This window comes from Ovis canadensis, chromosome 14 (assembly GCF_042477335.2).
Source record: "Ovis canadensis isolate MfBH-ARS-UI-01 breed Bighorn chromosome 14, ARS-UI_OviCan_v2, whole genome shotgun sequence".
Classification (NCBI taxonomy): domain Eukaryota; kingdom Metazoa; phylum Chordata; class Mammalia; order Artiodactyla; family Bovidae; genus Ovis; species Ovis canadensis.
The window spans coordinates 54,328,838-54,351,411 of NC_091258.1; the positions used below are offsets into that span (position 1 = coordinate 54,328,838).

Below are 22,574 nucleotides of genomic sequence, written 5' to 3' on the forward strand. Positions count from 1 at the left end.
AAACTCTGTCTGAAAATTTGTAATTCATTGAAAAAAAGGCAAGGGCAAACAGTAAAATAATAATGCAATTGCTGCAAACAGTTCATACCCGTTTGTTCTGTGCCAAGCAAAGGGCTTGGCACCAGTGATATTAAGACGGCTATGCTTCCTGCCTCAGGAGCTCACAGTCTATCATGGCGGCTAATGCCCACACACACAACGCAGTCACACAAAACAGAGCCTTGAAAGGAGAATGCGGTTTGGATCTGCAGAGAACAGAAGTGATGTCTCAGGGAGAAGGTGGCACAGTCAGAGCATGGGGACCCTGCAGAATGAAGCCCGTCTGCAGAGACCATCTAATCGTTTGGTTTGGAGTGGGCAAACAGGGGAAGCTCCTGGAGACGGGAGAGGTGTTGGGACTGAGCTGTAAAGGCGAGGGGGTAGGTGGTCATTAAAGATTTGGACAGGGAACTCAGAGCTGAGCTTCCGTTTTAGGTACTCACTCTGGTAGACCTGGGGAGGATGGGCAGGAAGTGGGGAAACTGGAAGCAGAATGCTCTCCTGCAGGCTGCCGTGTTCACAGTCTAGCACGAGCTGGTGTACACCGGACCAGGCTCAGAGGGGATTATGGGAAGTAGAAAGATTCAACAGGTAGAATGGATTTGACCTGGGGGCCAACTGGCTAGGAGGGAAGATGGAGAGAGCTAGTTCCCAAAGCCCACTAAGAAAGGAGCAAGAATCTAGTGCTGTGTGCAATTTGGTGAGGAAATGAGTTTCAGTTCCAAACATTTGGTTGCTCTCCAATTTCTCAAGAACAAGACTGCTTTGCAAAGTAGATACACAGGACTTCTGCTATTATGCTCTAGAAAAAGTGATGAATATGCTGTTCAGATGTTTTCTGGGGTAAACAATTGGGCCCATTTATTTGCTTGTTTATTTTCCTGAGCAAATGAAACCCAGCACTGGGTCTTGACCTCTCTGGGTGCTGGGTGGGACAGCACTCACGGGCTTCCAGGAATGGCATATCCACAGCTTCCCAGCATTGGGCAGAACGCAGTGTCCCATTAGAACTTCCCAAACTAGATGCTTTACTGGTTCCTAAAGACAGCAGAGATGTGTGCATGTCTGTGGTGCATCAGAACAGAGAAATGAAGCCCGAAGGAGCAGGTGGATTTTCACAAGAATCCATCTTCTGTTCTTATTTACAGCCTTTCTGGAGTCCGGGCGTCACCATTCAAAATTGAACTTCTTTAAAACTAGGCTGGCCTTAATTATCTGAGTGTCCCAGTTCTTGTCTGATACTGTCTGCTGCCTCCTCTTGAAACAGAGCTCCCCAAATTCCTCCAGCTTGGCACTTCCACTCCACTGAAGAGCAAGGCTTGGGGAACACCCCTCTCTCACCCGACCCAAAACACACTTCCTGGTCACGCTTGTCTTGCTTATCAGTAGAGTTGGTGGGGACATGAGGAAGTGAACTGGCTTGGAGACGAGTCAGCATCCCAGATGGAGGGATTTATGGGTTTTCTTGGTATGGAGCTAGGGTCACAAAGTCTAGTCCAGGGCTCAAATCCACCTCCTGTCTGTTCTCATACAGCCTGTGGAGCTAAGAATGGTTTTTACATTTTTAAATGGTTGGGAAAAAAAGCCCAACAAGAATAATATTTCATCACATATGAAAATTATATAAAATTCAAATTTCAGTGTCCATAAATAAAGTTTTGAATTTCATCAACAAAAAGTTGGAAATTTATTTCCTCTCTTGTTATATAAGTATCTACGTCATATCTTTGATCTTGGCCTGCAAAGTCTAAAATCCTTGCTATCTTGCTGTTTATAAAAGAATTTCCAGGTGTTGGAACTTTCTTTTCTCTTACCTAGAAAGGCTGAATTAAAAACCCTGGCTAGGATGGAAAGATCTTTTAAATCCTTGTCCAAGTTATTATTATTATTATTTGGTAACTTATTGTTTGAGGCTTTCCTGGAGACTCAGCAGTAAAGAAGCCACCTGCCAATGCAGGAGACATGGGTTCAATCCCTGGGTTGGGAAGATCCCCTGGTGAAGGAAATGGCAACCTGCTCTAATATTCTTCCTGGAAAATCCCATGGACAGAGGAGCCTGGTGGGCTACAGTCCACAGGGTTACAAAAGAGTCAGACATGACTTAGCAGCTAGTAAGTGCAGCTTATTATTTATCCAAGTAAGTTATTACTTATCCAAATAGATATATTGGCTGCATCTTTGTTCTTTGCCATTTGACCTTTGCAAGGCAATAACACTGCTGATATTGTACTGGTAATAATGATCATAGTCCTTTGAGCTCTGGGAGCTGGGGAGGGGTACGCAGCAGAACTGACCGGCCACTCTTTCTGCCCGTAGGTCACAGGCCTTTCCAGTGCCGCTACTGTCCCTACAGTGCCTCTCAGAAGGGAAATCTGAAGACCCACGTCCTCTGTGTCCATCGCATGCCTTTTGACAACAGCCAATACCCTGACCGCAGGTTCAAGCGCTCCAGAGTCGACTCGGAGGCTTCTGGGAATTTCGAAGACCCCGCAGCTGTCAAGGCGGGGAGCTCAGCAGAGTTAACGGAGGAAGGCAGCAAGGCCCAGGAGGAGCGCAACTGAGCCAACCAATTCGGAGATTGCAATATTATTTTACACAGTTTTCAGATTATGCATCTGGTAAAAGAGTTTGCTAACTGCATTCCACGGGGAAAAAATCATGTACAACCCCCCACTAGTGTATAGAACGTTTAAAAATTTTAAAAAGATATCTATATATATATTAAAAAAAAATCCCCAGCCCTTGAAAATGGCTGCTAAACTGTTACCCGGCAACAAGTACTTCCAAACAACGCAGGTGGGAGAAAAGGGATTTCAGAAATGCTTGGTGTCCTCGAGCTCAGGAAAGCTCGGGGGCCCTTCCAATGCTAGAGTCGCCTATGTCCAAAAATCAAGCTCTTAACTGCAAAACGATGCCATCTAAATGATTTAGTGTTGCCTTGAAGATGGAGGGGCTGTGTTTTCATTGTTGAAAACACCTCTATAATCTGACACCAGCTGCTGTCATCTGCCTCGCACCCTAATGGGATATGTTGGGAGGCAGTCGCGGTGCCAGTCAGACTGGAGCGGTCACTGCAGAGAAAATCAATTCACGTGGTGTCGTAACTGCACTCTTGGAGAAATCTTAGCCGGCCCGCAGCCAGCGCCAGGGCAGACCAGCACTGCAGAGGCTTGCCATCTTCAATGTGCATTTTTAAAAAAATCCACAGCCAAATGAATCAATGGTCAGGAAGTGTCTGCAGACAAATGTCCATTGCAGGTTTGATGAGTAATTCCTTTTTTTAGATCAAATTGCAGTATAGAGGGAAATGCTTTTTCTCGGTTGTCTTTTTTTTTTTCTTTAATTTTTGGAGGAATTTACAAGAAGGTTGCTAATAAAAAAAATAGGGATACATGATATCAAATGCTTAAAACTAGCCTACCCTACTCACAGAAGGTGCTGGTGAAGAATGGAAATTTACGTAATAGTAGAAAGATTGCTTTATTATGATTTTTAAAATGTTACTTGAATGAAGGCTGCTCTAGTCCTTATTATCAGATTTTTTTCATCTGTTAGTTTTTCTAAGTGTCATAGACATGAAGCAAGATTTTCTTCTCCAGCAAGCTCTTATGAAATAGCTTGTATTAAAATATGAATCTAAACATCCTGCTCTCTATCACTAATGAAGAAAACTGTTTAAGTTAAAATGTCTGTTTTTGTAAAACAAATGTGTTCTATATTTTTGTAGATTTTAGATTTTCTACTGATTGGATACTCCAAATTTATCAAGTTCTACACCACCCAGAGGGAGATTTGGAGGGCCAATAATGAAACACTTGACTCATTTTTTTAACAGACAATTTATGAAGACTAGTTAGGGGTTTATTCTTGAATCTGCTAGTGTGGCGTCAGAGTTCAGCCTCTTAACATATTTCCTTTGAGTGACACGAAATTGGTGCTGTTGCTTGTGATGGTGGAGAAGTACTGAAGTATTAACTTCTTCTAAGACAAAATTATTCAGACTTTAAAAAAAAAGATCGATATTTCCTTGCAGGCTGGGAGCACAGAATAAAACCCCAGGGCCTTAAAAACTTCAGCTCTGCCTACAGCAGTTTACAAAAATACTAAACTGCAATCAATGTAAATAAAATGCTTCGCTATCCTGAGACCAGAAGGAATCTCAGGCTAATAAGGAATCCGGTTTGCATATGCTGTCGAGAGGGTGACATCCACCCGGGGTTTCAGTGTAAACGCAATCGCTGTACAATGTGGACCCATCTGGCATAGAGCAAGCTGCTTTCTTGTTTTTCTAGAATAGTTCTCACTGCCTTACTTAAATCGAGTTGATAAACTTAATGCAACTGTTTCTATGATCCTAGAGAAAGGACTGAAATGTCATTGAAAACTTTCCGACTGTAGTAAGCTTTAGGATTTTAACTGCACTACTGTGTTTGGTGGCTGTGCCAGTCGCTTGCTTTCTGTGTGTTTGCCCCCTGCCTTTGGTATCTTAGCAAAGAAAAATATAAAAAAAAGAAGAAAAAAAAAAAAGTAAAAAGAGGAGAAAAGAGGAAAAAAAGTGGAAAAAAAACCCAACAAACAGCGAGAGCCACATCCCATTTCTAGCACTTTGGGCGCTCTTTCAGTATCCTTTTGTGTCTTCTGAGCATCGTCAGATGCGACAGGCAATAATTCTGTTTGTGACACTGGGAACATCCCCTCTTCTTTGTGGCGTGTGTGTTGATTCCATTTTGTCCAGTGCTACTGTCCTTATTTCCCCCCGACACAGGCCTTCTCTCCGGAACATTTGTAACTTGTAATACGAACAAGTGGCAGCCGCAGTGATACACTGTCAGTTTCTGAATGTCATCAGGCTCTCATATCTAAACATGTCAAGTTTTTTCCCTGTAACTTCTGTAGTCTGTGATGCTGGTCATAATACTGTCTACATTCCTGCACAAAGAAAAAAAAAAATCTATCTTGGAGGAAATCTGAGATCAATAGAGTAGAGGATTTTGTTGCTATGCTTGTAACAAGTAGAAAACTTTGTATTTAAAGTTTATTCTTGGTCATTATTTATTATTATAATACATCAGTTGACAGAACTTTATTCTGGTATAGAAAGTATTAAAAGTTGTTTTTTCAGCAATGACTGTTTTCTTTCTGCTGTTAGAATAAAATGTCTTTGAAGCAGTCCAGTTTTATCCAGTGTTTTACGCAATAAAACCTCTACCTCTGGAAAAAAAAATACCCATTTCTTCCTATCCGCGTATGTTTACTAGGAGGAGCAGGACATATTTTTGTAGCTTTGTCAGATTCTGGTAATGCTTGGTCAAACTACACTTCTAACAAAAAGCCCTGCAGTATTCTGTGTGGGTGGTTCCCATAGCCTGGTTCTTTTTCAAATTTCAAGCTGAAAGTGTATCACTGGGTGTACAAACAGTGTGTGTATGTGCGTGTGTGTGTGCAAACACCCAAGTGCATGTGTTTCTTTGAAAGCTTGCAGACATGGGTTACAGTGAGGTAATACCCATGCAAACACCAGTGCTCCTCATATTATAGTAATTACACTAGACACTTAAAGCGTTGGGATCTATTATTCTCCTTTACTGGTAGCAAGTTAAAAAAAAAAAATCATTAAAAACAAGGAAGTCTTTTACCTCCGATCAGAGGACAAGCTGAATTCTCTCTCCAGAGGCAAAGGAAAAGAACAAAGAATAATAAAATCTATGGTTTCAGGGCTACATAAAAAGCAGAATTCTGACACTGATCTTCTCAGGTTGGTGTGCACCTCACACTTGATGTGCAGGCTTGCTTTTTGACTTGTTTTTCATTGTTAGTGGTGGCATGGTTTCAAAACCAAGCTCCCATGGTAAACGCTGCAGCTCTGGAATAGGTCAGCCCCACCGAAATGTTGGAGGCAAAGGCATCCAGCCATGCTCTAAGAATCTATAATCACCGGGTTTCTTTCAGGAGGCCAAGCTGTTGGTGTTCCTGGACAGGGACAGATGACAATCCTAAGGGCCCACTGTCACACAGAAAAGGTGAGTCATGAGGGGTTAGTGAGAGATCAGGAAAAGGACCCATCAGGGAAGGAAGGTTGATGGAGGGGCCGTGACTCCGTATACATGATGAATCCAGTCCCAAATGCTTCCGGGGCCAGGCAGGACACCTCAGTGGCAAGAGGAGGACGGTAGGAATTTGCAGCGGGGGCTCACTGGCAATGAGAAATGCCAGCCCAGTGCCTCATCACCAAGAGGAATGTGGCATCAGGGCTTCTGAGTTTGCAAGTGACACTGGACCCCTGGATTTTGAGTGGTCTCTTAATTTTACATATTGGCTCAAAATGTGTATTTAAAAACTGTGATAAATAGATGGTCAAAATGTGGCTTATACACACATTTGTGATTTCTTTTTTCTTTTTCATCATGGTTTAGCACAGGAAATTGAATATAGTTCCCATGATATACAGTAAGACCTTGCTGCTTATCCATTCTACGTATATATAACAGTTTACATCTGCTAACCCCAAATATCTAACCATCCTTCCCCTACCCGCCTCCCTCTTGGCACCCACAGCCTGTTCTCTACATTTGAGAGTCTGCTTCTGTTTCCTAGATAGGTTCATTTGTCTCATATTTTAGATTCCACACGTAAGTGATATCTTCTGATGACCTTTGTCTCTTTCTGACTTACTTCACTTAGTATAATTATCTCTGGGTCCATCCATTTTGCTCCAAATGGCATTATTTCATTCTTTTTTATGACTAATACTCCATTTATATATATGCGCACACACACATACACACCACGTCTTTATCCACTCATCTGATGGACATTTAGCTTGTTTCTATGTCTCGGCTATTATAAACAGTGCTGCTATGAACACTGGAACGCACGTATCTTTTCCAATTATTGTCTTGTCAAGAATGGCATATTATTCTGCTGTGAAAAGGGATGGAGATCTGACACAGGCTACAGGATAGGTGAGACATGAAGACATTGTGCCTAAGTGGAAGAAAGCTCATCACAAAAGAAGCCAGTCACATACTGTATGCATTTATAGGAAATGCAATAGGCAAATCCATGGAGACCACACATAGGTTAATGGTGGCTGGATTTGGGGAGAGGGGAGAATGGGGAGTGACTGTTGGCTAAAGAGTAGGATGTTTCTTTTTTGCAGAGATAAAATGTTTCTAAAATTAGATAGTGATGGTAGTTCCCCAACTCTGAAAATACTAAAAACCACTGAGTTGTACACTTTAAGATGATGAATTTTATGGTAGGTGAATTATACCTCAATAAAGCTATTATAAAATAAAAAATAAAATTGGAAGGAGGCCTTTTTAAGAAGCATCAGTATATATTTCCATCAAAATATTTTGAGCTCTTAAAGAGTCATAGACAATTGGCAGATTGGTACATTGTAAAAAAAAAAAACAAAACAAAATTGGGGTGTCCTGACTTAAATTTGAATCCTAGCTATACTACTTACTGGATACTTGATCTTGAACAATTTAGCCATTCTGAGTTCATCGGCTGTAAATGAAAATTATGAAATTAAATTTCAATAAAGTACGGGAAATTATATGTAAATTTATAACGGATTCTACAAATGTTAGATTGTTGCTATTGTGGTGTGATAAGCCATGTCTATATTTGAGATTAATTTCACCACAAAGCATTATACACTATCACCTCTGTGTTTTGACAGGGTTCCCCGGTGGTTAGGTGGTCATGATTCCTCCACATTCACCTCCTTTAGACAAAATGATCCTGGACAAATGTCTTAAACGTTTCGTCTTCCAGCTTTCTCATTTGAAAAATCAGTATTTTCACCACTTTCTTGCCATTCTCAGGGTCTTGAGGGTCAGATAGGGAAAGAATGGGATGCAGGAGCAGAAGAGTTGGTCCTGGGGTTAAATGTCATTCCACTCACTTGTTTGATGAGAGTTTACAGAAGACCTAATGTGTGCCAGGCCACAGGCTGCAGATACAGGGGTGAGTCAGAGACCATGCCCACAGACCCCTGCCTAAGGAGAAAACAGACTTCAATTTGATAATCATCACACAAGTAAGTATAACATATCTGGAAGAGGAGATACAGAGATAACACATCCCAGAAGATTTCCCTAAGGGGTGACAATGAACTGAGATGTGAAGGACCGGGTGCCTGGTGGAGAAGTAGCACAAGGGCTGTGTGGGCTGGATGGGGCTCTCCGGAGGGCTTGTCTCCACCTCTCCAACCTGTGGGATCTGGGCAGGTCATTCCAGCTACCCAGATCTGCTTCTTTATCTGTGAAGACTCTTTCTGAGCTTATATGAGCTAGCAGTACATAACTGTATTATAAGCTACGCAGAGAGCAAGCTAGGTACCACCAGGTTCCAAGGACTGTTACTGAAACTGACACCAGCTAGAAACTCACTTGAACACTGAAATGTGGTACATTCTGCAGAGGCATGGCTTTCTGACTTGTCAGAGGTCAGCAATATAGGAGTCGATGTAACAAGATCCAAATGCCTTCTTCAACAAGTTTACAGGATCTCAGACAACCACCAGTCATCAGTCACACCCAGGGGCCTCGGTCTTTTGGAAAGGAGTGGGTGGGTGTCTCCTGGGCCCAATTCAAGGTCTTTCCATGGTACCAGTCCGTCCTTTCGTGGATGGGCTTGGCTATTGTGGCAGCAGCACCATTTGCTGGGGGAGTCTACATAGGATGACAAACGCCCTGATTTCCCTCAAATAAAGGGATTCCCACGTTGCAGAACTTCCAGTACTAAAAGCAGGACAGTCCTGGACAAACCTGAATGGTTGGTCAACTGGGTCCAAGGCTAGTCTCTGCAAAGGCACACATCCCAGCTGAGCCAAGCTATTGCTGCCCTTTACCCAGGAGGCTCCATCGGGAGAGCCAAGGGGCTCAGAGCATGGGCTTTGCTAACTCAAGACTTGGGTTCAGTTTTCCTTGCCGCAGTACCTTTCCTATAAGGATGAAAGGTGACAAGGATCACACAGCACTCCACACAGTGCTTGGCACATGGTCCTTGTTTATATACTCTCTGTTGAGTGACTGAATGAATAGATCTCTGTTCCCACTTCGACTAGGTGGGGAATGCCTCAAATGTGAATTTCTCTTCCTAGCAGCCGGAAACTGCTAAGCTGCTGATACTCAGTGTTAAGATACTATTTTGTGCTGAAACTTTTATAAAGATGATAACCCTGCTGTCTCTTGTAGTTTGGGATTTGCACACTTCCCCCTCTCTGTTGAACATCTGTATTGTAACAGTATATTATGAAAACCTCACCTGGTGTATTGTAAGCACAATCCCAAGGAAATTAGTGTTAAATATTGTGATCTTCTTTTCAAGATAGAAAGGCTAGGCCCGTTACACAGAACTAGAGGTATGTTTCCATGGGGAAGGAAAAAAATGCATAGTGTAATGCAATATTAAAAATGTCGCCCAGCTGAGCATTCCATGTAGGGGCTTGTGTAGAGTTTTAATCTCTTCACCTGTTGGTGTTAAGAGAAAAGAGAGAGAGAGGGAGGGCGGGAGGGAGGCAGGGAGGGAGAGGAAGGGCTTATGTGAACAGGGAAATCACAAGCAAAGAGGAGGGGGAAAATTTAAATGATCCCAGACCGAACTGTTTTGCTGTTAATACAGAAATACAGTGCAAGACACATTTAATGGGCTCTATTTTTTATTATACTATGCTGAATAATTAAGTTTGAGGCTAAGTGTCACATGGATTTATCTTTTAATTAAAAAAGCATGGTTCACGCATATTTGAGTGGTAGTCCAAATAAATGCAATATAGAAATTTATGTTTGTTTATCTAGGTGTTAATTACCTAGAGATTGTTCTGGATTACTTCTTTTTATAAAGTGTCATAGGCTTGTGTCAGAAGGAATAAAGCTTGCCCATGGAACCTTATCAATTTGCTAACGATAGTGCTGGTTTGACCTGAGGTGGGGGGGCAGAGGAAAACTTTGGGGATTGTTATGTACACCTACGCCCCCATTCAAAACCACACCAAATAAAACAGTCGTTTTAGAAAATATTTCTAAGACATAAAGGCACAAATATATCTTCGTTGTTTTACAGCCTCTTGTCCACAGCTATTTATAAAACATGTGATTATTTATGCATTGGGTTATGAGAAGTTCGGCTAGGAGAGGCCGTGAAGGCGGCTCCATCAATCCAGTTACCTGAACCCCGGAGAGGTGGAGGGAGGGTTTCTCAGTAGAAATGGGGCCGGACAGGAAGTTGGCTGCTGTGATTTGTCTGAAATATGTCAGCCTCACTGCCTCTCCCAGAAAGGGCAGACAGGGAGAAAGAGGGATAGCAAAGTGGAGGGTAGAGGTCACGTTTTTTCAGAAACAAGGATGCACATTGGGAAAGCAAAAAGCAGAAGCCCCCACAAACTGCTCCTCATACCTGGGGTCAGTGCCTGACTGTATCTTTGTTTACAAAATGATTTTTGGTGGCAGGTACGCTGGAAGGGCTTGGTCAAAAGGTTCAACTTCAAAGAAACAGGCGTTGCAAGGGCAGGAAGAATTCCAAACCGGTCTGGGGATGTCTAAGTAGGGCGCGCTCCTTTGTTCTGCAGGTTTGTTTGCCTTGGTTTTCTGAGTCGCCCGGCCTCTTCCCACTGCGCATCACGCCTCCATTTCTGACTATCAGATCTCCAGAAAATCAACAAAAGTAACTGCGGGTCCCGTCCCCTGGCTTGGTGGATCGCTCTCCCCGGATGCAGGGAGAACAGGAGGAGAGAATGAGAACTGGGACGAGCACTCAATTGTGATTCTCTCCCGTCCAAGCTAGCAGGGGAGCGTCAAGAACCCCCAAACAGCAAACCAGCCCAACATGTAAGCTCTCCGCTGCGAAGGGTTTCATTTTCAGGTTTTCCTCCCTCCAGGAGACCTGGCGGACTGATGGGGCGGGTCACTTGGCAGCGCGCCTGAAGAGGGGCGTCCGGGGCGGGGGCGGCCGGCAACAAGGGGGCGCGGCGCCAAACGGTGGCGCCCGGGCCCCCTGAGGCTCCGCGGGGCGGGGACGGGGGCGGGGGCGGGTTTTTTTGGCTCACACCCCGGAACGGCCTCTGACTCAGCCCCTTGCCCTAAGGTATCAAAGGAGCCTGAGCCTAAGGAGAAGCGCCCCGCCCCGGCCGCCCCAGGCTTGGTCCCCAGGGCTCCTCTTTTGGCGAGGAGGCGACAAACGCTCCAAGGGGACTCGCTGTGGCCTCTGGCCCCAAGGGGGGCTCATGAGTCCTCAGGCGCCAGCTGATCATCCCATAACCGTGGACAGAAATTCATGCCGCACATTTTAAAAATTATTGACACTTGAACTCTGATTTCCTCCCAAATTGCTGCTCATTTCCTCCCCAGAATCGTTGTCACCAGAATTTGGGGCTCAGGAGCACTGCAGGGTGGAGCGGGGGTGTTGCTCGGAGGAGCGGGTCACCCATTTGTGCCAGATGCTGGGGACCCAGCAGAGGACAGGCAAGGAGGATCCTGCCCTGGCTTTCCACTCCACCGTCTCAGTGATTTGTGGGAAAGTGGAGGGTGGGAATCCTTTTAGATCTGTGGTCAGAGAAGGTCCTTAGCATTGAGCTTTCTTTGAGTGAGGACTTGCTGGCTTCCAGCTTGCCCACCAGAGCCTTATTCAAAAAGAGGGCCCTGAATTGGGAGAATCCAGCAGTGAGGTGTTTGAGGGCCCAGATTTCAGAGGCTGTAAAAGAAGGGGCATGAAGAGCTTTGGGGTGGAGGGCATTAGTTTGGAATGACATGGAGGATCCGTGTGCCCAAGAATACCAACTTCCTTTTTAAAAATTGAAAAAATATTGAGGTGAAATTCACATACATAAAATTAACTGTTTTAAAGTGTATGGTTTAGTAGTATTTAGTAAGTACACTCACAATGTTGCGCTCTATGAGTTCCAAAACATATTTATTACCCGAAAGAAAACCGCACACCCGCTAATCAATAACTTTCTATGCTCCCTTCCCCATCCTCCAGCAATACGCAGTCTCCATGGGTTTACCAGTTCTGGATATTTCATATAAATGGAATCATGCAATATGTGAACTTTTGTGTTTGACATATTTCACTTAGGGCTTCCTGGTGGCTCAGACGGTAAAGAATCTGGCAGCAATGCAGGAGAATCAAGTTTAATCCCAGGGTCAGGAAGATCCCCTGCAGGAAGTCATGGCAACCTAGGCCAGTATTCTTGCCTGGAGAATTCCATAGACAGAGAAGCCTGGTGAGCTACAATCCATGGAGTCGCAAAGAGTATGAGTGACTAATACTTATTTCACTTAGCATATTTTCAAAGTTCATCCACGTGGTAGTATGTAACAGTATGTTATTCCTTTCAATGACTGAATAAACTTGTATGATTATACCACATTTTGTTTCTCTGTTCACCCATTGATGGACATTTGGGTTATTTTCACCTCTTGGCTATATCACATGCTACTGCTATGAACTTTCACGTATAAGTATTTGGGTATCTGGTTTCCATTATTTGGGGCATATACGTAGGAGTGGTATTGCTGGATCATTGAGAAAGTCTATGTTTACATTTTGAGGAATCACCAAACTCTATCACCTTTTAAATTCAACAAATCAGATCATTCTCAGCTACACTGCTTAGAATGGCTTCCTCTTACATTACAATACATTTCATATTCCTTACCATGGCCTTTGAGGTCCTACATTATCTTACCTTATCAATCTCTCTAACTTCATCCTCCATCTCTCCCTCAGTTACCTTCCTTCTCTAGTCAACATGGTTTTTTGCGCTTCAGGCCTGCCAAACCTGTTCCTGCCCCAGGCTCTTTGCACTTGTTTTCTCTTGCCCTTTCCAAGCTGGACACCTTCCCTTTCTTAGGTTATAACTCAGATGTCACTCAGGGAAGCTTTCTGTCACCACACCCATATGTTCCCAGCCTCTGTGCCACATCACAGTTCATCATCTTATTTCTGTCTTCTTTGTGGCAGTAATAAATTACTCCCTAGAAATACCTTGTTTACCTCTTGGTTTACACAATGATAGTCTGCTTTTCTTAGTGGAATGTAAATTTCATGAGATGAGGGACCCATCAGAGCCCTGGTACAAGTAGCCCCTAGTACAGAGTAAGACCTCAAATAAATGATTATTGAATAAATAAGAATTCCCAGCCTGATTACCTTTGATAATAATCCCTGGAGTGTTGTTGGAAATTTTGTTAACTTTAAAAAAGTTCTTTCAGCAATCTCCAGAAATGAGGCCCCAAACTAAGAAGAATATTGACTAAACTCAATGACAGACCAGTGGTATCCTTGAGAACTTGAGTATGGTCCTTCTTACTTGTACTGTGGGTATGTGTCTGCGGGTGGGCAGAGGAGTAGGCAGCCCATTGCATTGATAAAACTGGTCTGATACCCCCAGGCATTGGGTTCATATGAGACCAGCTGCCCAAGCTCTTTAGAAGGATGCATAGCTGCCAAGTGGGTAGCTGCAATCAGAAACTTGGTTCCAAGTCTGTGTCTACTAAACTGGGCCCATGTCTTTGTACCTCTGAGCCTCAGTTTCCTTATCTGTTAAAGAGGCTGCTAACATGTGCCGTAACGTGTACTGATATGAGAGTTGGACCATAAAGAAGGCTGAGCACCGAAGAATTCATGCTTTCAAACTGTGGTACTGGAGAAGGCTCTTGAGAGTCCCTTGGACTGCAAAAAGATCAAATCAGTCAATTATAAAAGAAATCAACCCTGAATATTCATTGGAAGGACTGATGCTGATGCTGAAACTCCAATACTTTGGCCACCTGATGTCAGAAGCTGACTCGCTGGAAAAGATCCTGATGCTAGGAAAGACTGAAGGCAAAAGGAGAAGGGGCATCAGAGAATGAGGTGGTTAGATAGCATCACTGACTCAACTGACATGAATTCGAACAAACTCTGGGAGATAGTGAAGGACAGGGGAGCCTGGTGTGCTATAGTCTATGAGGGCGCAAAGAGTCGGAACAGAACTTAATGACTGAACAACAACAAGACATGTGCTGTGCAGACTTACTGGGAGCCACACACGCGAACATGGGGAAGTGCTGTGCAAACAGAAATGCTGCACACATCAGTTGTTATCATAGCTGCTGATATGAGAAATGTGTGTGCCCTGCCCATGCCAAGGTGTGGGCAGGGAGGACAGAGCCCGGCAACCTGGTCAGCAGCTGCTGCGGCCATCCAAGCTCCCTCTCCCACCCTGTTGACCCCGGCCACACTCATGTCTGTGACCCTGGGGTCAGCGCCTCCTCTTAATGCCTTTCCATTTCTCAGTTTGCTGACTGGGGTGATTTTTGGTGAGGTCCACATAAATACTTCAAAAATAATTCACGATGAAGAGGAATGCTTCTGGAATGGATGATGGCACGACGAATTAAACGCTTTATAGGGCTGAGCGTAAATTATTTTAATGCATGTAATAGATCCGCCCAGGGAGACTTGAGCCCTCCAGGTCATGCCTCTGTGCCCCCAGGGCGCAGAGGGTGGTGGGAGCAGGTGGCTGGGAGCCTGCTCTGCTGGGGCGTGAATCATCTCCCTCTCCAAAGACTCATTTTGCCAGCACTTAGGTCCCCCCAACCTGAGGAAAGGATGGGGAGGCCTCACGTCTGGCCGGGTGGAGCCCGGAGCCAGTGAGCGGGCAGTTGTTAGCAATGGCAACAGCCTGAGCTACACCTCGCCTTCTGTTCATTGTCTGCTCCTCCTGAAGAGGGTGAGGTATGGTGGCGTGCAACATGAAACCAGAGAGTTCAAATATTTTGTCTCCCGTGACAGTTTTGAGTTGCAGGATGAACGTTTCAGTTCAGGCCATCACCAGCAACATTTGACATTTAGACTCACTGCACGTCAGTAGAGAGAGGAAGACCTCTTGGAGGTGATTGTGTCCAACACACCCATTCAAGAAACAAGAAAGCTGAGAGCTCAGAGAGATGCAGAATTTTGTGCCCCAGACATAGAAAATAAACACACCGTTGTATTCAAGGGCTGCCTAAGCAATATTTATAGAGCGATATCTAGAGATTGTTGTTGTGGTTTTGTAATTACTGGAGTAGGTTTGTAATCCCAGAGGAAAGGATTCATTGATTCCAAAATGTGTTACCATGTCCCTTTAGGGCCAGGCAAAGCATGGTAACAGTCCTTTATGTGGACCAGTTGTCTCACATTTGGGGAGAAGCTTGTATTCACTCAATGTTCAATGATCATGTCACATATGAGTTCTCAGACATTTGTTGGGCATTGACCATTCTACTAGGAGCCAGACAGGCTCACCTGCTCTCAAGAAACTCACAACTGAATTTGAAGGAGGAAACAGACAGAACAGGCTCCATCTTGAAAGCAGGACTTCATCTTGGGCCGGACTGTGGACTTTTGAGCTATATGCCCAGTATCTTTGGAAACGACATATCAACTGGAAAACCAGACCCCTCACCCACCCCAATTGAAGAGCCCTAGGGCTCGTACCTAGACTCTCTGTCACCTAAAAGAATACCCTAATTATCTGTGTAACCAAATAGAATCATAAATTCTATTATGCTTATTGGGGTATGACCACAGGCCTATTGATAGTCCACTGTTAACTACCTAGGCTTAAAGCATACGAATCACGGGTTAACTTTGATTGTATCTTTCTTTTCCTTTGTTCAGACTAGTTTCAGAGAATTTGCGGAGAGGGGTTTGCGCATGTACACTTAGGGTATATAAGGTTTTCACAAAAACTGGTCAGGGTCCTTGGCTAAGTGGAGACTCTGCCTTGGGCCTGCCGGTGTAATAACTGCACTCCACTATCTGCATTGTCCTTTTGAGTGAGTTTGTTTCCCAGAATGCATGGCTACAACCTTACAAAGAAAGCAGATCAGGAAAGCTGCTATAACATATGCCTTGCACTTGTCTGAGTCCTGGGACAAGTCTCCTTCCACAGATAGCTTCTTGATGACCTGTTCATCTGTGTCTGAAACTCCACCCTCAGTGATTCAGTCATGCATATCAAAGTTGATGTGACTGAAAATAAGAACAGTGGGAACAGAGAATTAGAGAAAGCTCCCACTTCCAGGGGGAGCATTAGGAAGTGAGGTGATGGGCCTAGAATGAGGAATAAGATTTGAATATGCGGGACTGAGAGAGAGTCGGGGAGGAGGTTCTAGGAGGAAGGGTCAAGATGCCCCAAAGCAGAGATCCAAAGGTTCTGGTGGGTTCTGCAACTTCAAACAGGCCAGGAAGATCACAGCCAAGAAGAGGAAGGGTTGAAGGATGAGGTGTCTCTAAGCAGGTATGCATAAGACGGGTCCATTGTGTTTTCCTAATAGTCCTCATTGTCATGTAGATCAGGAGGGGAATGACAGAATCTGCTGCTGAAGTTAGGCTGGCTGGTAAGGAAATAAATCATGCTGTACCCCAGGAGGACTTACAAATGAAGATGAGAATTGTAGCCCACAGGAGGAGTCTTCTGAGGCAGTTGATTACTGTCCACAATGGCAAAAACTGAGTATCTCAGGACTTCCATGGGGATCCAATGGTTAAGCCTCTACCTTCCAATGCACGGGCATGGGCTTGATCCCTGGTCAGGAAACTAAGATCCCACAAGCCTCGTGGTGTGGAATAACAATTGGTTGCGAGAAAACTTGAATACCTCTAGGTGAAAAAAATCAGCAACAACAGCTGATCATACCGTGCGCCACAAACAAAGACGAACTCAACATGAGTCCTGGACCTGAATGCAAAACTTAAAAAGGACTTTAAAAAATCTTAAAAATACTGAATATCTCACCTCTGCCATTAAGCCTTTCCTCTCTGTCTCTACACACACACACACACACACACACACAAACACACAGTCTCTCAGTCACATCTGACTCTTTGCGACCCCATGGACTGTAGCTCGGCAGGCTCTTCTGTCCATGGAATTCTCCAGGCAAGAATACTGGAGTGGGTTGCCATTCCCTTCTCCAGAGGATCTTCCCAACCCAGGGATTGAACCTGGGTCTCCTGCATTATAGGCAGATTCTTGACTGTCTAAGCCACTAGGGAAGCCCTTCCCTATCCAATTCTGGGATAATTATCTCTCTCTGTGCTCCCAAAGCACATAGTTCTACACAAGAGTTCAGAACTTACTGCGGTTTGTCATAGCAAGTTCCGTTTGCTTCCACCTAGACTGGACTCAGTCATAGCCCAGACAGTGGCCTGGGCTGGTTCATTTCAGGGTCAATGGTGACCCACGATGGAAGCTTCATGTATGCTTCCTGGTTCCACCTATGTAAATGACCCAAGTTTAAAATCCAGACTTCCTGAATGTTGGTTCAACATAACCACACCTTCTCCCATTTTAGGTTTCTGGAAAGAAACTACTCAAACAATCAAAATTACAGTTGGTTTTAAATGGCAAGCTGTTACCAAGGCTGTCGCCCCAGAATCCTACTCCTACATCTCTTCGACTAGGAACCAATAACTCTTATCTACGTTTAGGGAGGAAGCTGCAAAGAGAAAACACAAGAACTGGTTAGAAATAAGTAAGCCCACGATGGCAGAAGATTTGACTTCCAATAGACCTTGAGCCTCATTATATGCTCATTGTAATATATTAGCATATGCTAAATGGTACACCCATGGGTGCCACGACGGCTGACGATTGCTAGAAAAGCCTATAGAAGGCCTGGAAAGGAGGGCTGCGTCAGTTCTGGGTCCAAACCACACCCCTATTCTTGGATTACTCATGAATATTCCTCCCGCTCTTTCTGATTCCCTCACTTTAATTCCATTCTCCTATATATTTGGTGTCTCCACCTGAATTAGGTTGAGAAGTTGATATGTGTACTCGGTTTCCCTTCATTTTTTCGCCACTGAATAAAGCCCGTGTGTGTGCCTGTGCGTGTGCACATGTGCTCAATCATGTCTGATGCTTTGCAACCCCAGGGACTCTTTGCAAGCCAGCCAGGCTCCAATTCTCTATCCATGGAATTTTCCATCCAAGAATACTAGAGTGGTTTGCCATTTCCTTCTCCAACAGATCTCCCCGACTCAGGGATCGGACCTGCATCTCCTACACTGGCAGGCAGGTTCTTTACCAGCTGAGCCACCAGAGAAACCTTGAATACAGCTTATGCTGTTCCATTCTCAGCACTGGTTTCATTTTTGGCTGTACCAGTCAGATGGGGAAAAGAACCTTCCTGGTGGAGGTGAGGTCCATTCCCAGGCTAGGACCCTGGAGGTAGTCTGCTCTATCAATCAAAGCCAGAATGGTATACCCCTCAAAGCCTTAACACAGTGCCTGGCATCGGTGTGCATCCAGTCGAGGTCTACAAAATAAGCGCTTTGGAGCCATAGGTCATGTTAATTCCCGGCCCAGGTCCCCTTGGCTCATGCTCTGCAGCTGCAGTGCAGGGCGCAATCCCAGCCTCTGACTGCTTCCTGCATAAAGAGTCATAGGAGAGTGCCCAGCTGCAGGTAGGCCTGAAAGCGCTAGGGATTTAATGCCTCCAAGAAACAACCCTCAGTCAATGGGAGAGGGGAAGCAGGGAATGAAAACCAGCAACTGGGTTCTCCACAGTCCTCTGAGGGCCCTCTGTGGGACCGAGTCCCAGCGGCCTGCAGCAGCATCCTGCCCATCACTGGCCCGTCACTGCGTCACTGCACTGGTACTGGCTTTCGCCCTTCCTCATTTTAAGCTTCCACTCCTCAAGTGTGTTGGAATTCTCTTAATGAACTACTCACACCCATGTTCTTGTCTCACCAAGAATCTGCTTTTTAAGGGAACTCAAACCAAGGCAGGAGCTACATAAATAAATGTATAAATGTTGAAAGAAGAAAGGAATATAAATGAACAAATGAGTGAGTAAAATGATGGAGAGATGGAGGAATCTGAGAGCAAACCGTGCCCATTCCACCTCCTTCCCTGGGCTGGTCTGAGACGGAGAGGATGGAGGGAAGGCCTTGCAGGTCCTCCTGAAGTACAGGCTCTGGAGGACTGTCTCCGTGGACTTGTCGCTGCACTGCCACGACGTGCCAGGAGGCCCCTGCATCCAGCAGGGGCACCCGAGTGGGAGACTGGCTAGGACCACGGCTTCTAGTACATTCTTCTCTGTGGCGGGGCTCCGAACCCTTCCACCTGGAGTCCAGGGGAACTCCAGCCACGATGCTGGAGGCGGTCACCTTGGAGAAGGAAAGCTGTGCTCCGTGCCACAGAAGACCTCGGTGATCTGTGTTGGCAGCCGAGTCTTATAAAAATAACATAAAGGCCCGGATCACTGGGTAAGGGGTGCGGGGAGATGGAGGAGGGGGGAGTGGGTTGAGGATCCTGCCGCACCTCTCCCAGATGGCGCCTGCCCACCCCCACCCATCCTGACACGAGGGGGACAGGAACGCATCACGTACCTGAAGGCGGAAACAGAAGGCTCCACCGAAGATTGGACTCAGAAAGCCAGACGCTGCGCAACAACCAGGCTTCTCCGGGTACCGGCTGTGAGCGCTGCTAAGAATAGAGCCAGGCGGACCGAAACTCTGCGCAAGAGCCTCGGGAACGCTGGAAGCTCTTACGGCGGAGCTCCACTCTGTCTTCACGGGCTGGGCTGTGCGGTGGCCTCAGAGTGCCTCTGCCCCCCAAACTTCCTGCAGCACAACAGTCCTTCTCTAGAGCGAAAGGTCCAGCATTTGGAACAGGGAAATGACCTTCCAGCCGGCGGCGGCGGGCTGGTCACTTTGTAGCCACTGCGATTCCAGTTGCTGTGTATGCACTGAGCGTCTATTGTGTGCATCATCTGTGCAGTGGCGCTGGGGGGGGGGGAGTCACTCGGGAGAGAGAGGACACCCCCGCCCTTGGAGAGTTTGGAGTCTCCTTGGAGAGCTAAACCCCCTGATCCGGGGCAGGGCAGGGAAGAGAAGTTGCCAAGGAGGCGAGGAGGGAACCCAGCGGAGGTCACCTGGAAGGGAGTGAGGAGGGACGCTGCCAGACTCAGGCCGGTGGCCGGGGGAGTCAGACAGGGAGACGCTGCACCTCGGGCCCTGGTTTGGGAGCATGGGGAGCATCCTCAGGCTCAGAGCAGCCAGACTGTCGGGAGAAAGCTGGGATGGTGCCGGAATGCTCAGGGGCGGCTCGCTGGGGCAGAGGAACGAGCCGCAGGGCAGGGGTGGGTCCTGCAGAAGGAGAGGAAGGCTGATGATGCAGGAAGCAGGTGGGCTCCTTGGAGAAACCTGGGAGGTCAAGGATGGGGTCAGGGAGCATGAGGTAGGGCTGGCTGGCTGCTTCTTTGGGGTTAATCTGCCTCACTAATGCTGTCAATCAAGAAGCATCCACAGATACACAGCCTGCGGCCCCTCCAACACTTAGCAGACAGATGCTCCTCTTTCCCTTCTCAGGAAATCCAAAATCTGTTCATTACCTGGAGAAACTGAACTCTCCTCAGAGTTGCCCCTCAAGTCAAATCCTGTGGTTTGAGCAGGACAGGAGCTAAGGGAGTGAGTTTGTCGAGGATGGTGATGGACACCAGAGTTTGGTCATGGATGAGCTAGACTCACTGGTCCTCTTAGGAAGGAAGCCTTAGCTGCAGTGAGCACTGCGGGGGCCACTGTGTGCACCAGAGCAGGCCTCGCCACCGCCCAGGGATGCTGTTCTCTGTGATCGTGTGTGGTTGCTGGACAGAGCACCTGCTGGCCGTGGGTCTCCATAGGGCAGGGACTGGCTGAGGAGCCGCTGTGCCTGGTTCTCAGGGTTAGGCATGAGAGTAAGTAAGGACACTGACATTAGTCCAATCTCCAAATTGTCCTCTAAGAGCTTTCTCTGTAATAGACACTTACCCAGGGCTCCTCCTGCCTGGAAGCTCAGACTCTTGGAGGAGACAGAGAAATAAGTGAACATTTTAAAGGAATCCCATCTCAAAGGCTAGCATGAACTGCAGTGATTTTACTGTGATTTCCCCTGACATAAGGCCTCAGGTTTTGCCCACCACCCTTCAACTTCAGGGCCCAAAGGGGTGAGGGTGGCAGGGACCCTCGCTTCACTCATACCCCTCAGCAGCTTCTGGTTGGTGGGATTTAGGAGTTGTCATTCCCATCAGAGTGAACAGGTTGATGTCAGCCTAGCAGATACTGTGAATGCCTCCTGGGCCAGGTCCGCCTGCTCCCCTCCTCTCTGAATTCTGTCTTGCAGCTTCTGACCAGTGTTGGGCTCCTCACCTTGGTATCATTTAGAAATTCAATTTTACATGTTGTTGGTCTTGACTGTGGACTGTTGCATTTTATTAATTTGAAAACAATTTATTTTTCATGATTCCTGTAGCCTCTGCTTCCTCCCCCAACTGTGCCCTCGGGGAAGGGCCCTTTGCCCTCTTCTTACTATCAAAAGTAGAACTGAGAACTGCCCTCTTTGGGTAGTGTGGGCTGCAGAGCATCGCAATTACACATATGGCACTTTCCTTGGGCTAAAGTGGTGTTCATGCCTTTGGGGAGTAATCACTGGGCAGTATGTAGTCCTTTCAATGACACCCAAACAATCCCTGGCACAGAACTGATCAGTTCTTCTGGCCTGAATTATTAAAGGCCCATTGCCAAGGTGGAAACAAAATCCCCTCCTTAGAATGTCTTTTCCCTCCTTTTTGTAAAGGAGGGCTTTTCACCTGTGGGTGGTCATCACAGGTGCTCCCATCCCTGCTGTAGAGATGGCTCTTTGTCACCCAAGGCATCACAACTCAGCCCTCATTACCTGTGTCCCCAGGCCCACATGCTTAATTTCTTCGCATGTTCATAAATTAGTGTCCTCAAAGCCAGCTGCCCCCAAAAGCTCTTTCTTGTCTATGCCGCCCCCAGGCAGTAGCCCTTGAAGATTTAGTGTGCACCCTTCCCTTCTCTTGGAAGCCCTCCTTGTCTCCTGTGGGCTTCATGGTTTCTGCGTCTCTGAGCTCTTAGTTGCTTCTGATTCGAACAGTATGGCCTGCTCCGCACATGATGACAGTTGGCTTGGCTTTAACCAGCCTCTCTGCACTGAAAGCAGAGAAAGCGATGGCACCCCATTCCAGTACTCTTGCCTGGAAAATCCTATGGACAGAGGAGCCTGGTGGGCTGCAGTCCATGCGGTCATTGAGGGTCGGACATGACTGAACGACTTCACTTTCACTTTTCACTTTCATGCATTGGAGAAGGAAATGGCAACCCACTCCAGTGTTCTTGCCTGGAGAATCCCAGGGATGGGGGAGCCTGGTGGGCTGCCGTCTATGGGGTTGCACAGAGTCGGACACGACTGAAGCTACTTAGCAGCAGCAGCAGCTGCACTGAAAGAGCTCCAGGGACCCAGCTCTTGACTCACTCTTCCTGTACATCCTTGGGGTACCCGGCATGGGAAGAGGGATCAATAAGTGCTTGCTGAGGAGCTGATCAACTGATCGAGATGGCTGACCGGTCTCACAGTCTGTGTAGTTTGGTGAATTGGGTGCTCTTTTGGAATTTCCAAGATCAAAAAAGGGCAGGAGAAGGATGAAGCTGCAGGCAACATGGAAGCAGATCTTTTTACAGATCTCTCGCCCTGCAGCTGTGGGGTC

At 46.3% G+C, this 22,574-nt stretch overlaps 1 protein-coding gene and 1 long non-coding RNA gene across 2 annotated transcripts in view; both read left to right on the plus strand.

Moving 5' to 3' along the window:
* ZNF536 (zinc finger protein 536) overlaps positions 1 to 2,735 on the plus strand; it is a 331,324-nt gene extending 328,589 nt beyond the window's left edge. Inside the window, exon 5 of the mRNA XM_069548992.1 lies at positions 2,356 to 2,735. Within this exon, the coding sequence (XP_069405093.1) occupies positions 2,356 to 2,600 (245 nt within the window). The 3' untranslated portion in view covers positions 2,601 to 2,735. The remainder of the gene's footprint in view (positions 1 to 2,355) is intronic.
* A 7,958-nt stretch (positions 2,736 to 10,693) lies between these two features.
* Positions 10,694 to 12,413, plus strand: LOC138419503 (uncharacterized). Its single transcript, XR_011248992.1, has 2 exons — positions 10,694 to 10,880; positions 12,127 to 12,413. It is a non-coding gene; the product is annotated as an uncharacterized lncRNA (long non-coding RNA).
* Positions 12,414 to 22,574: the final 10,161 nt, after the last annotated feature.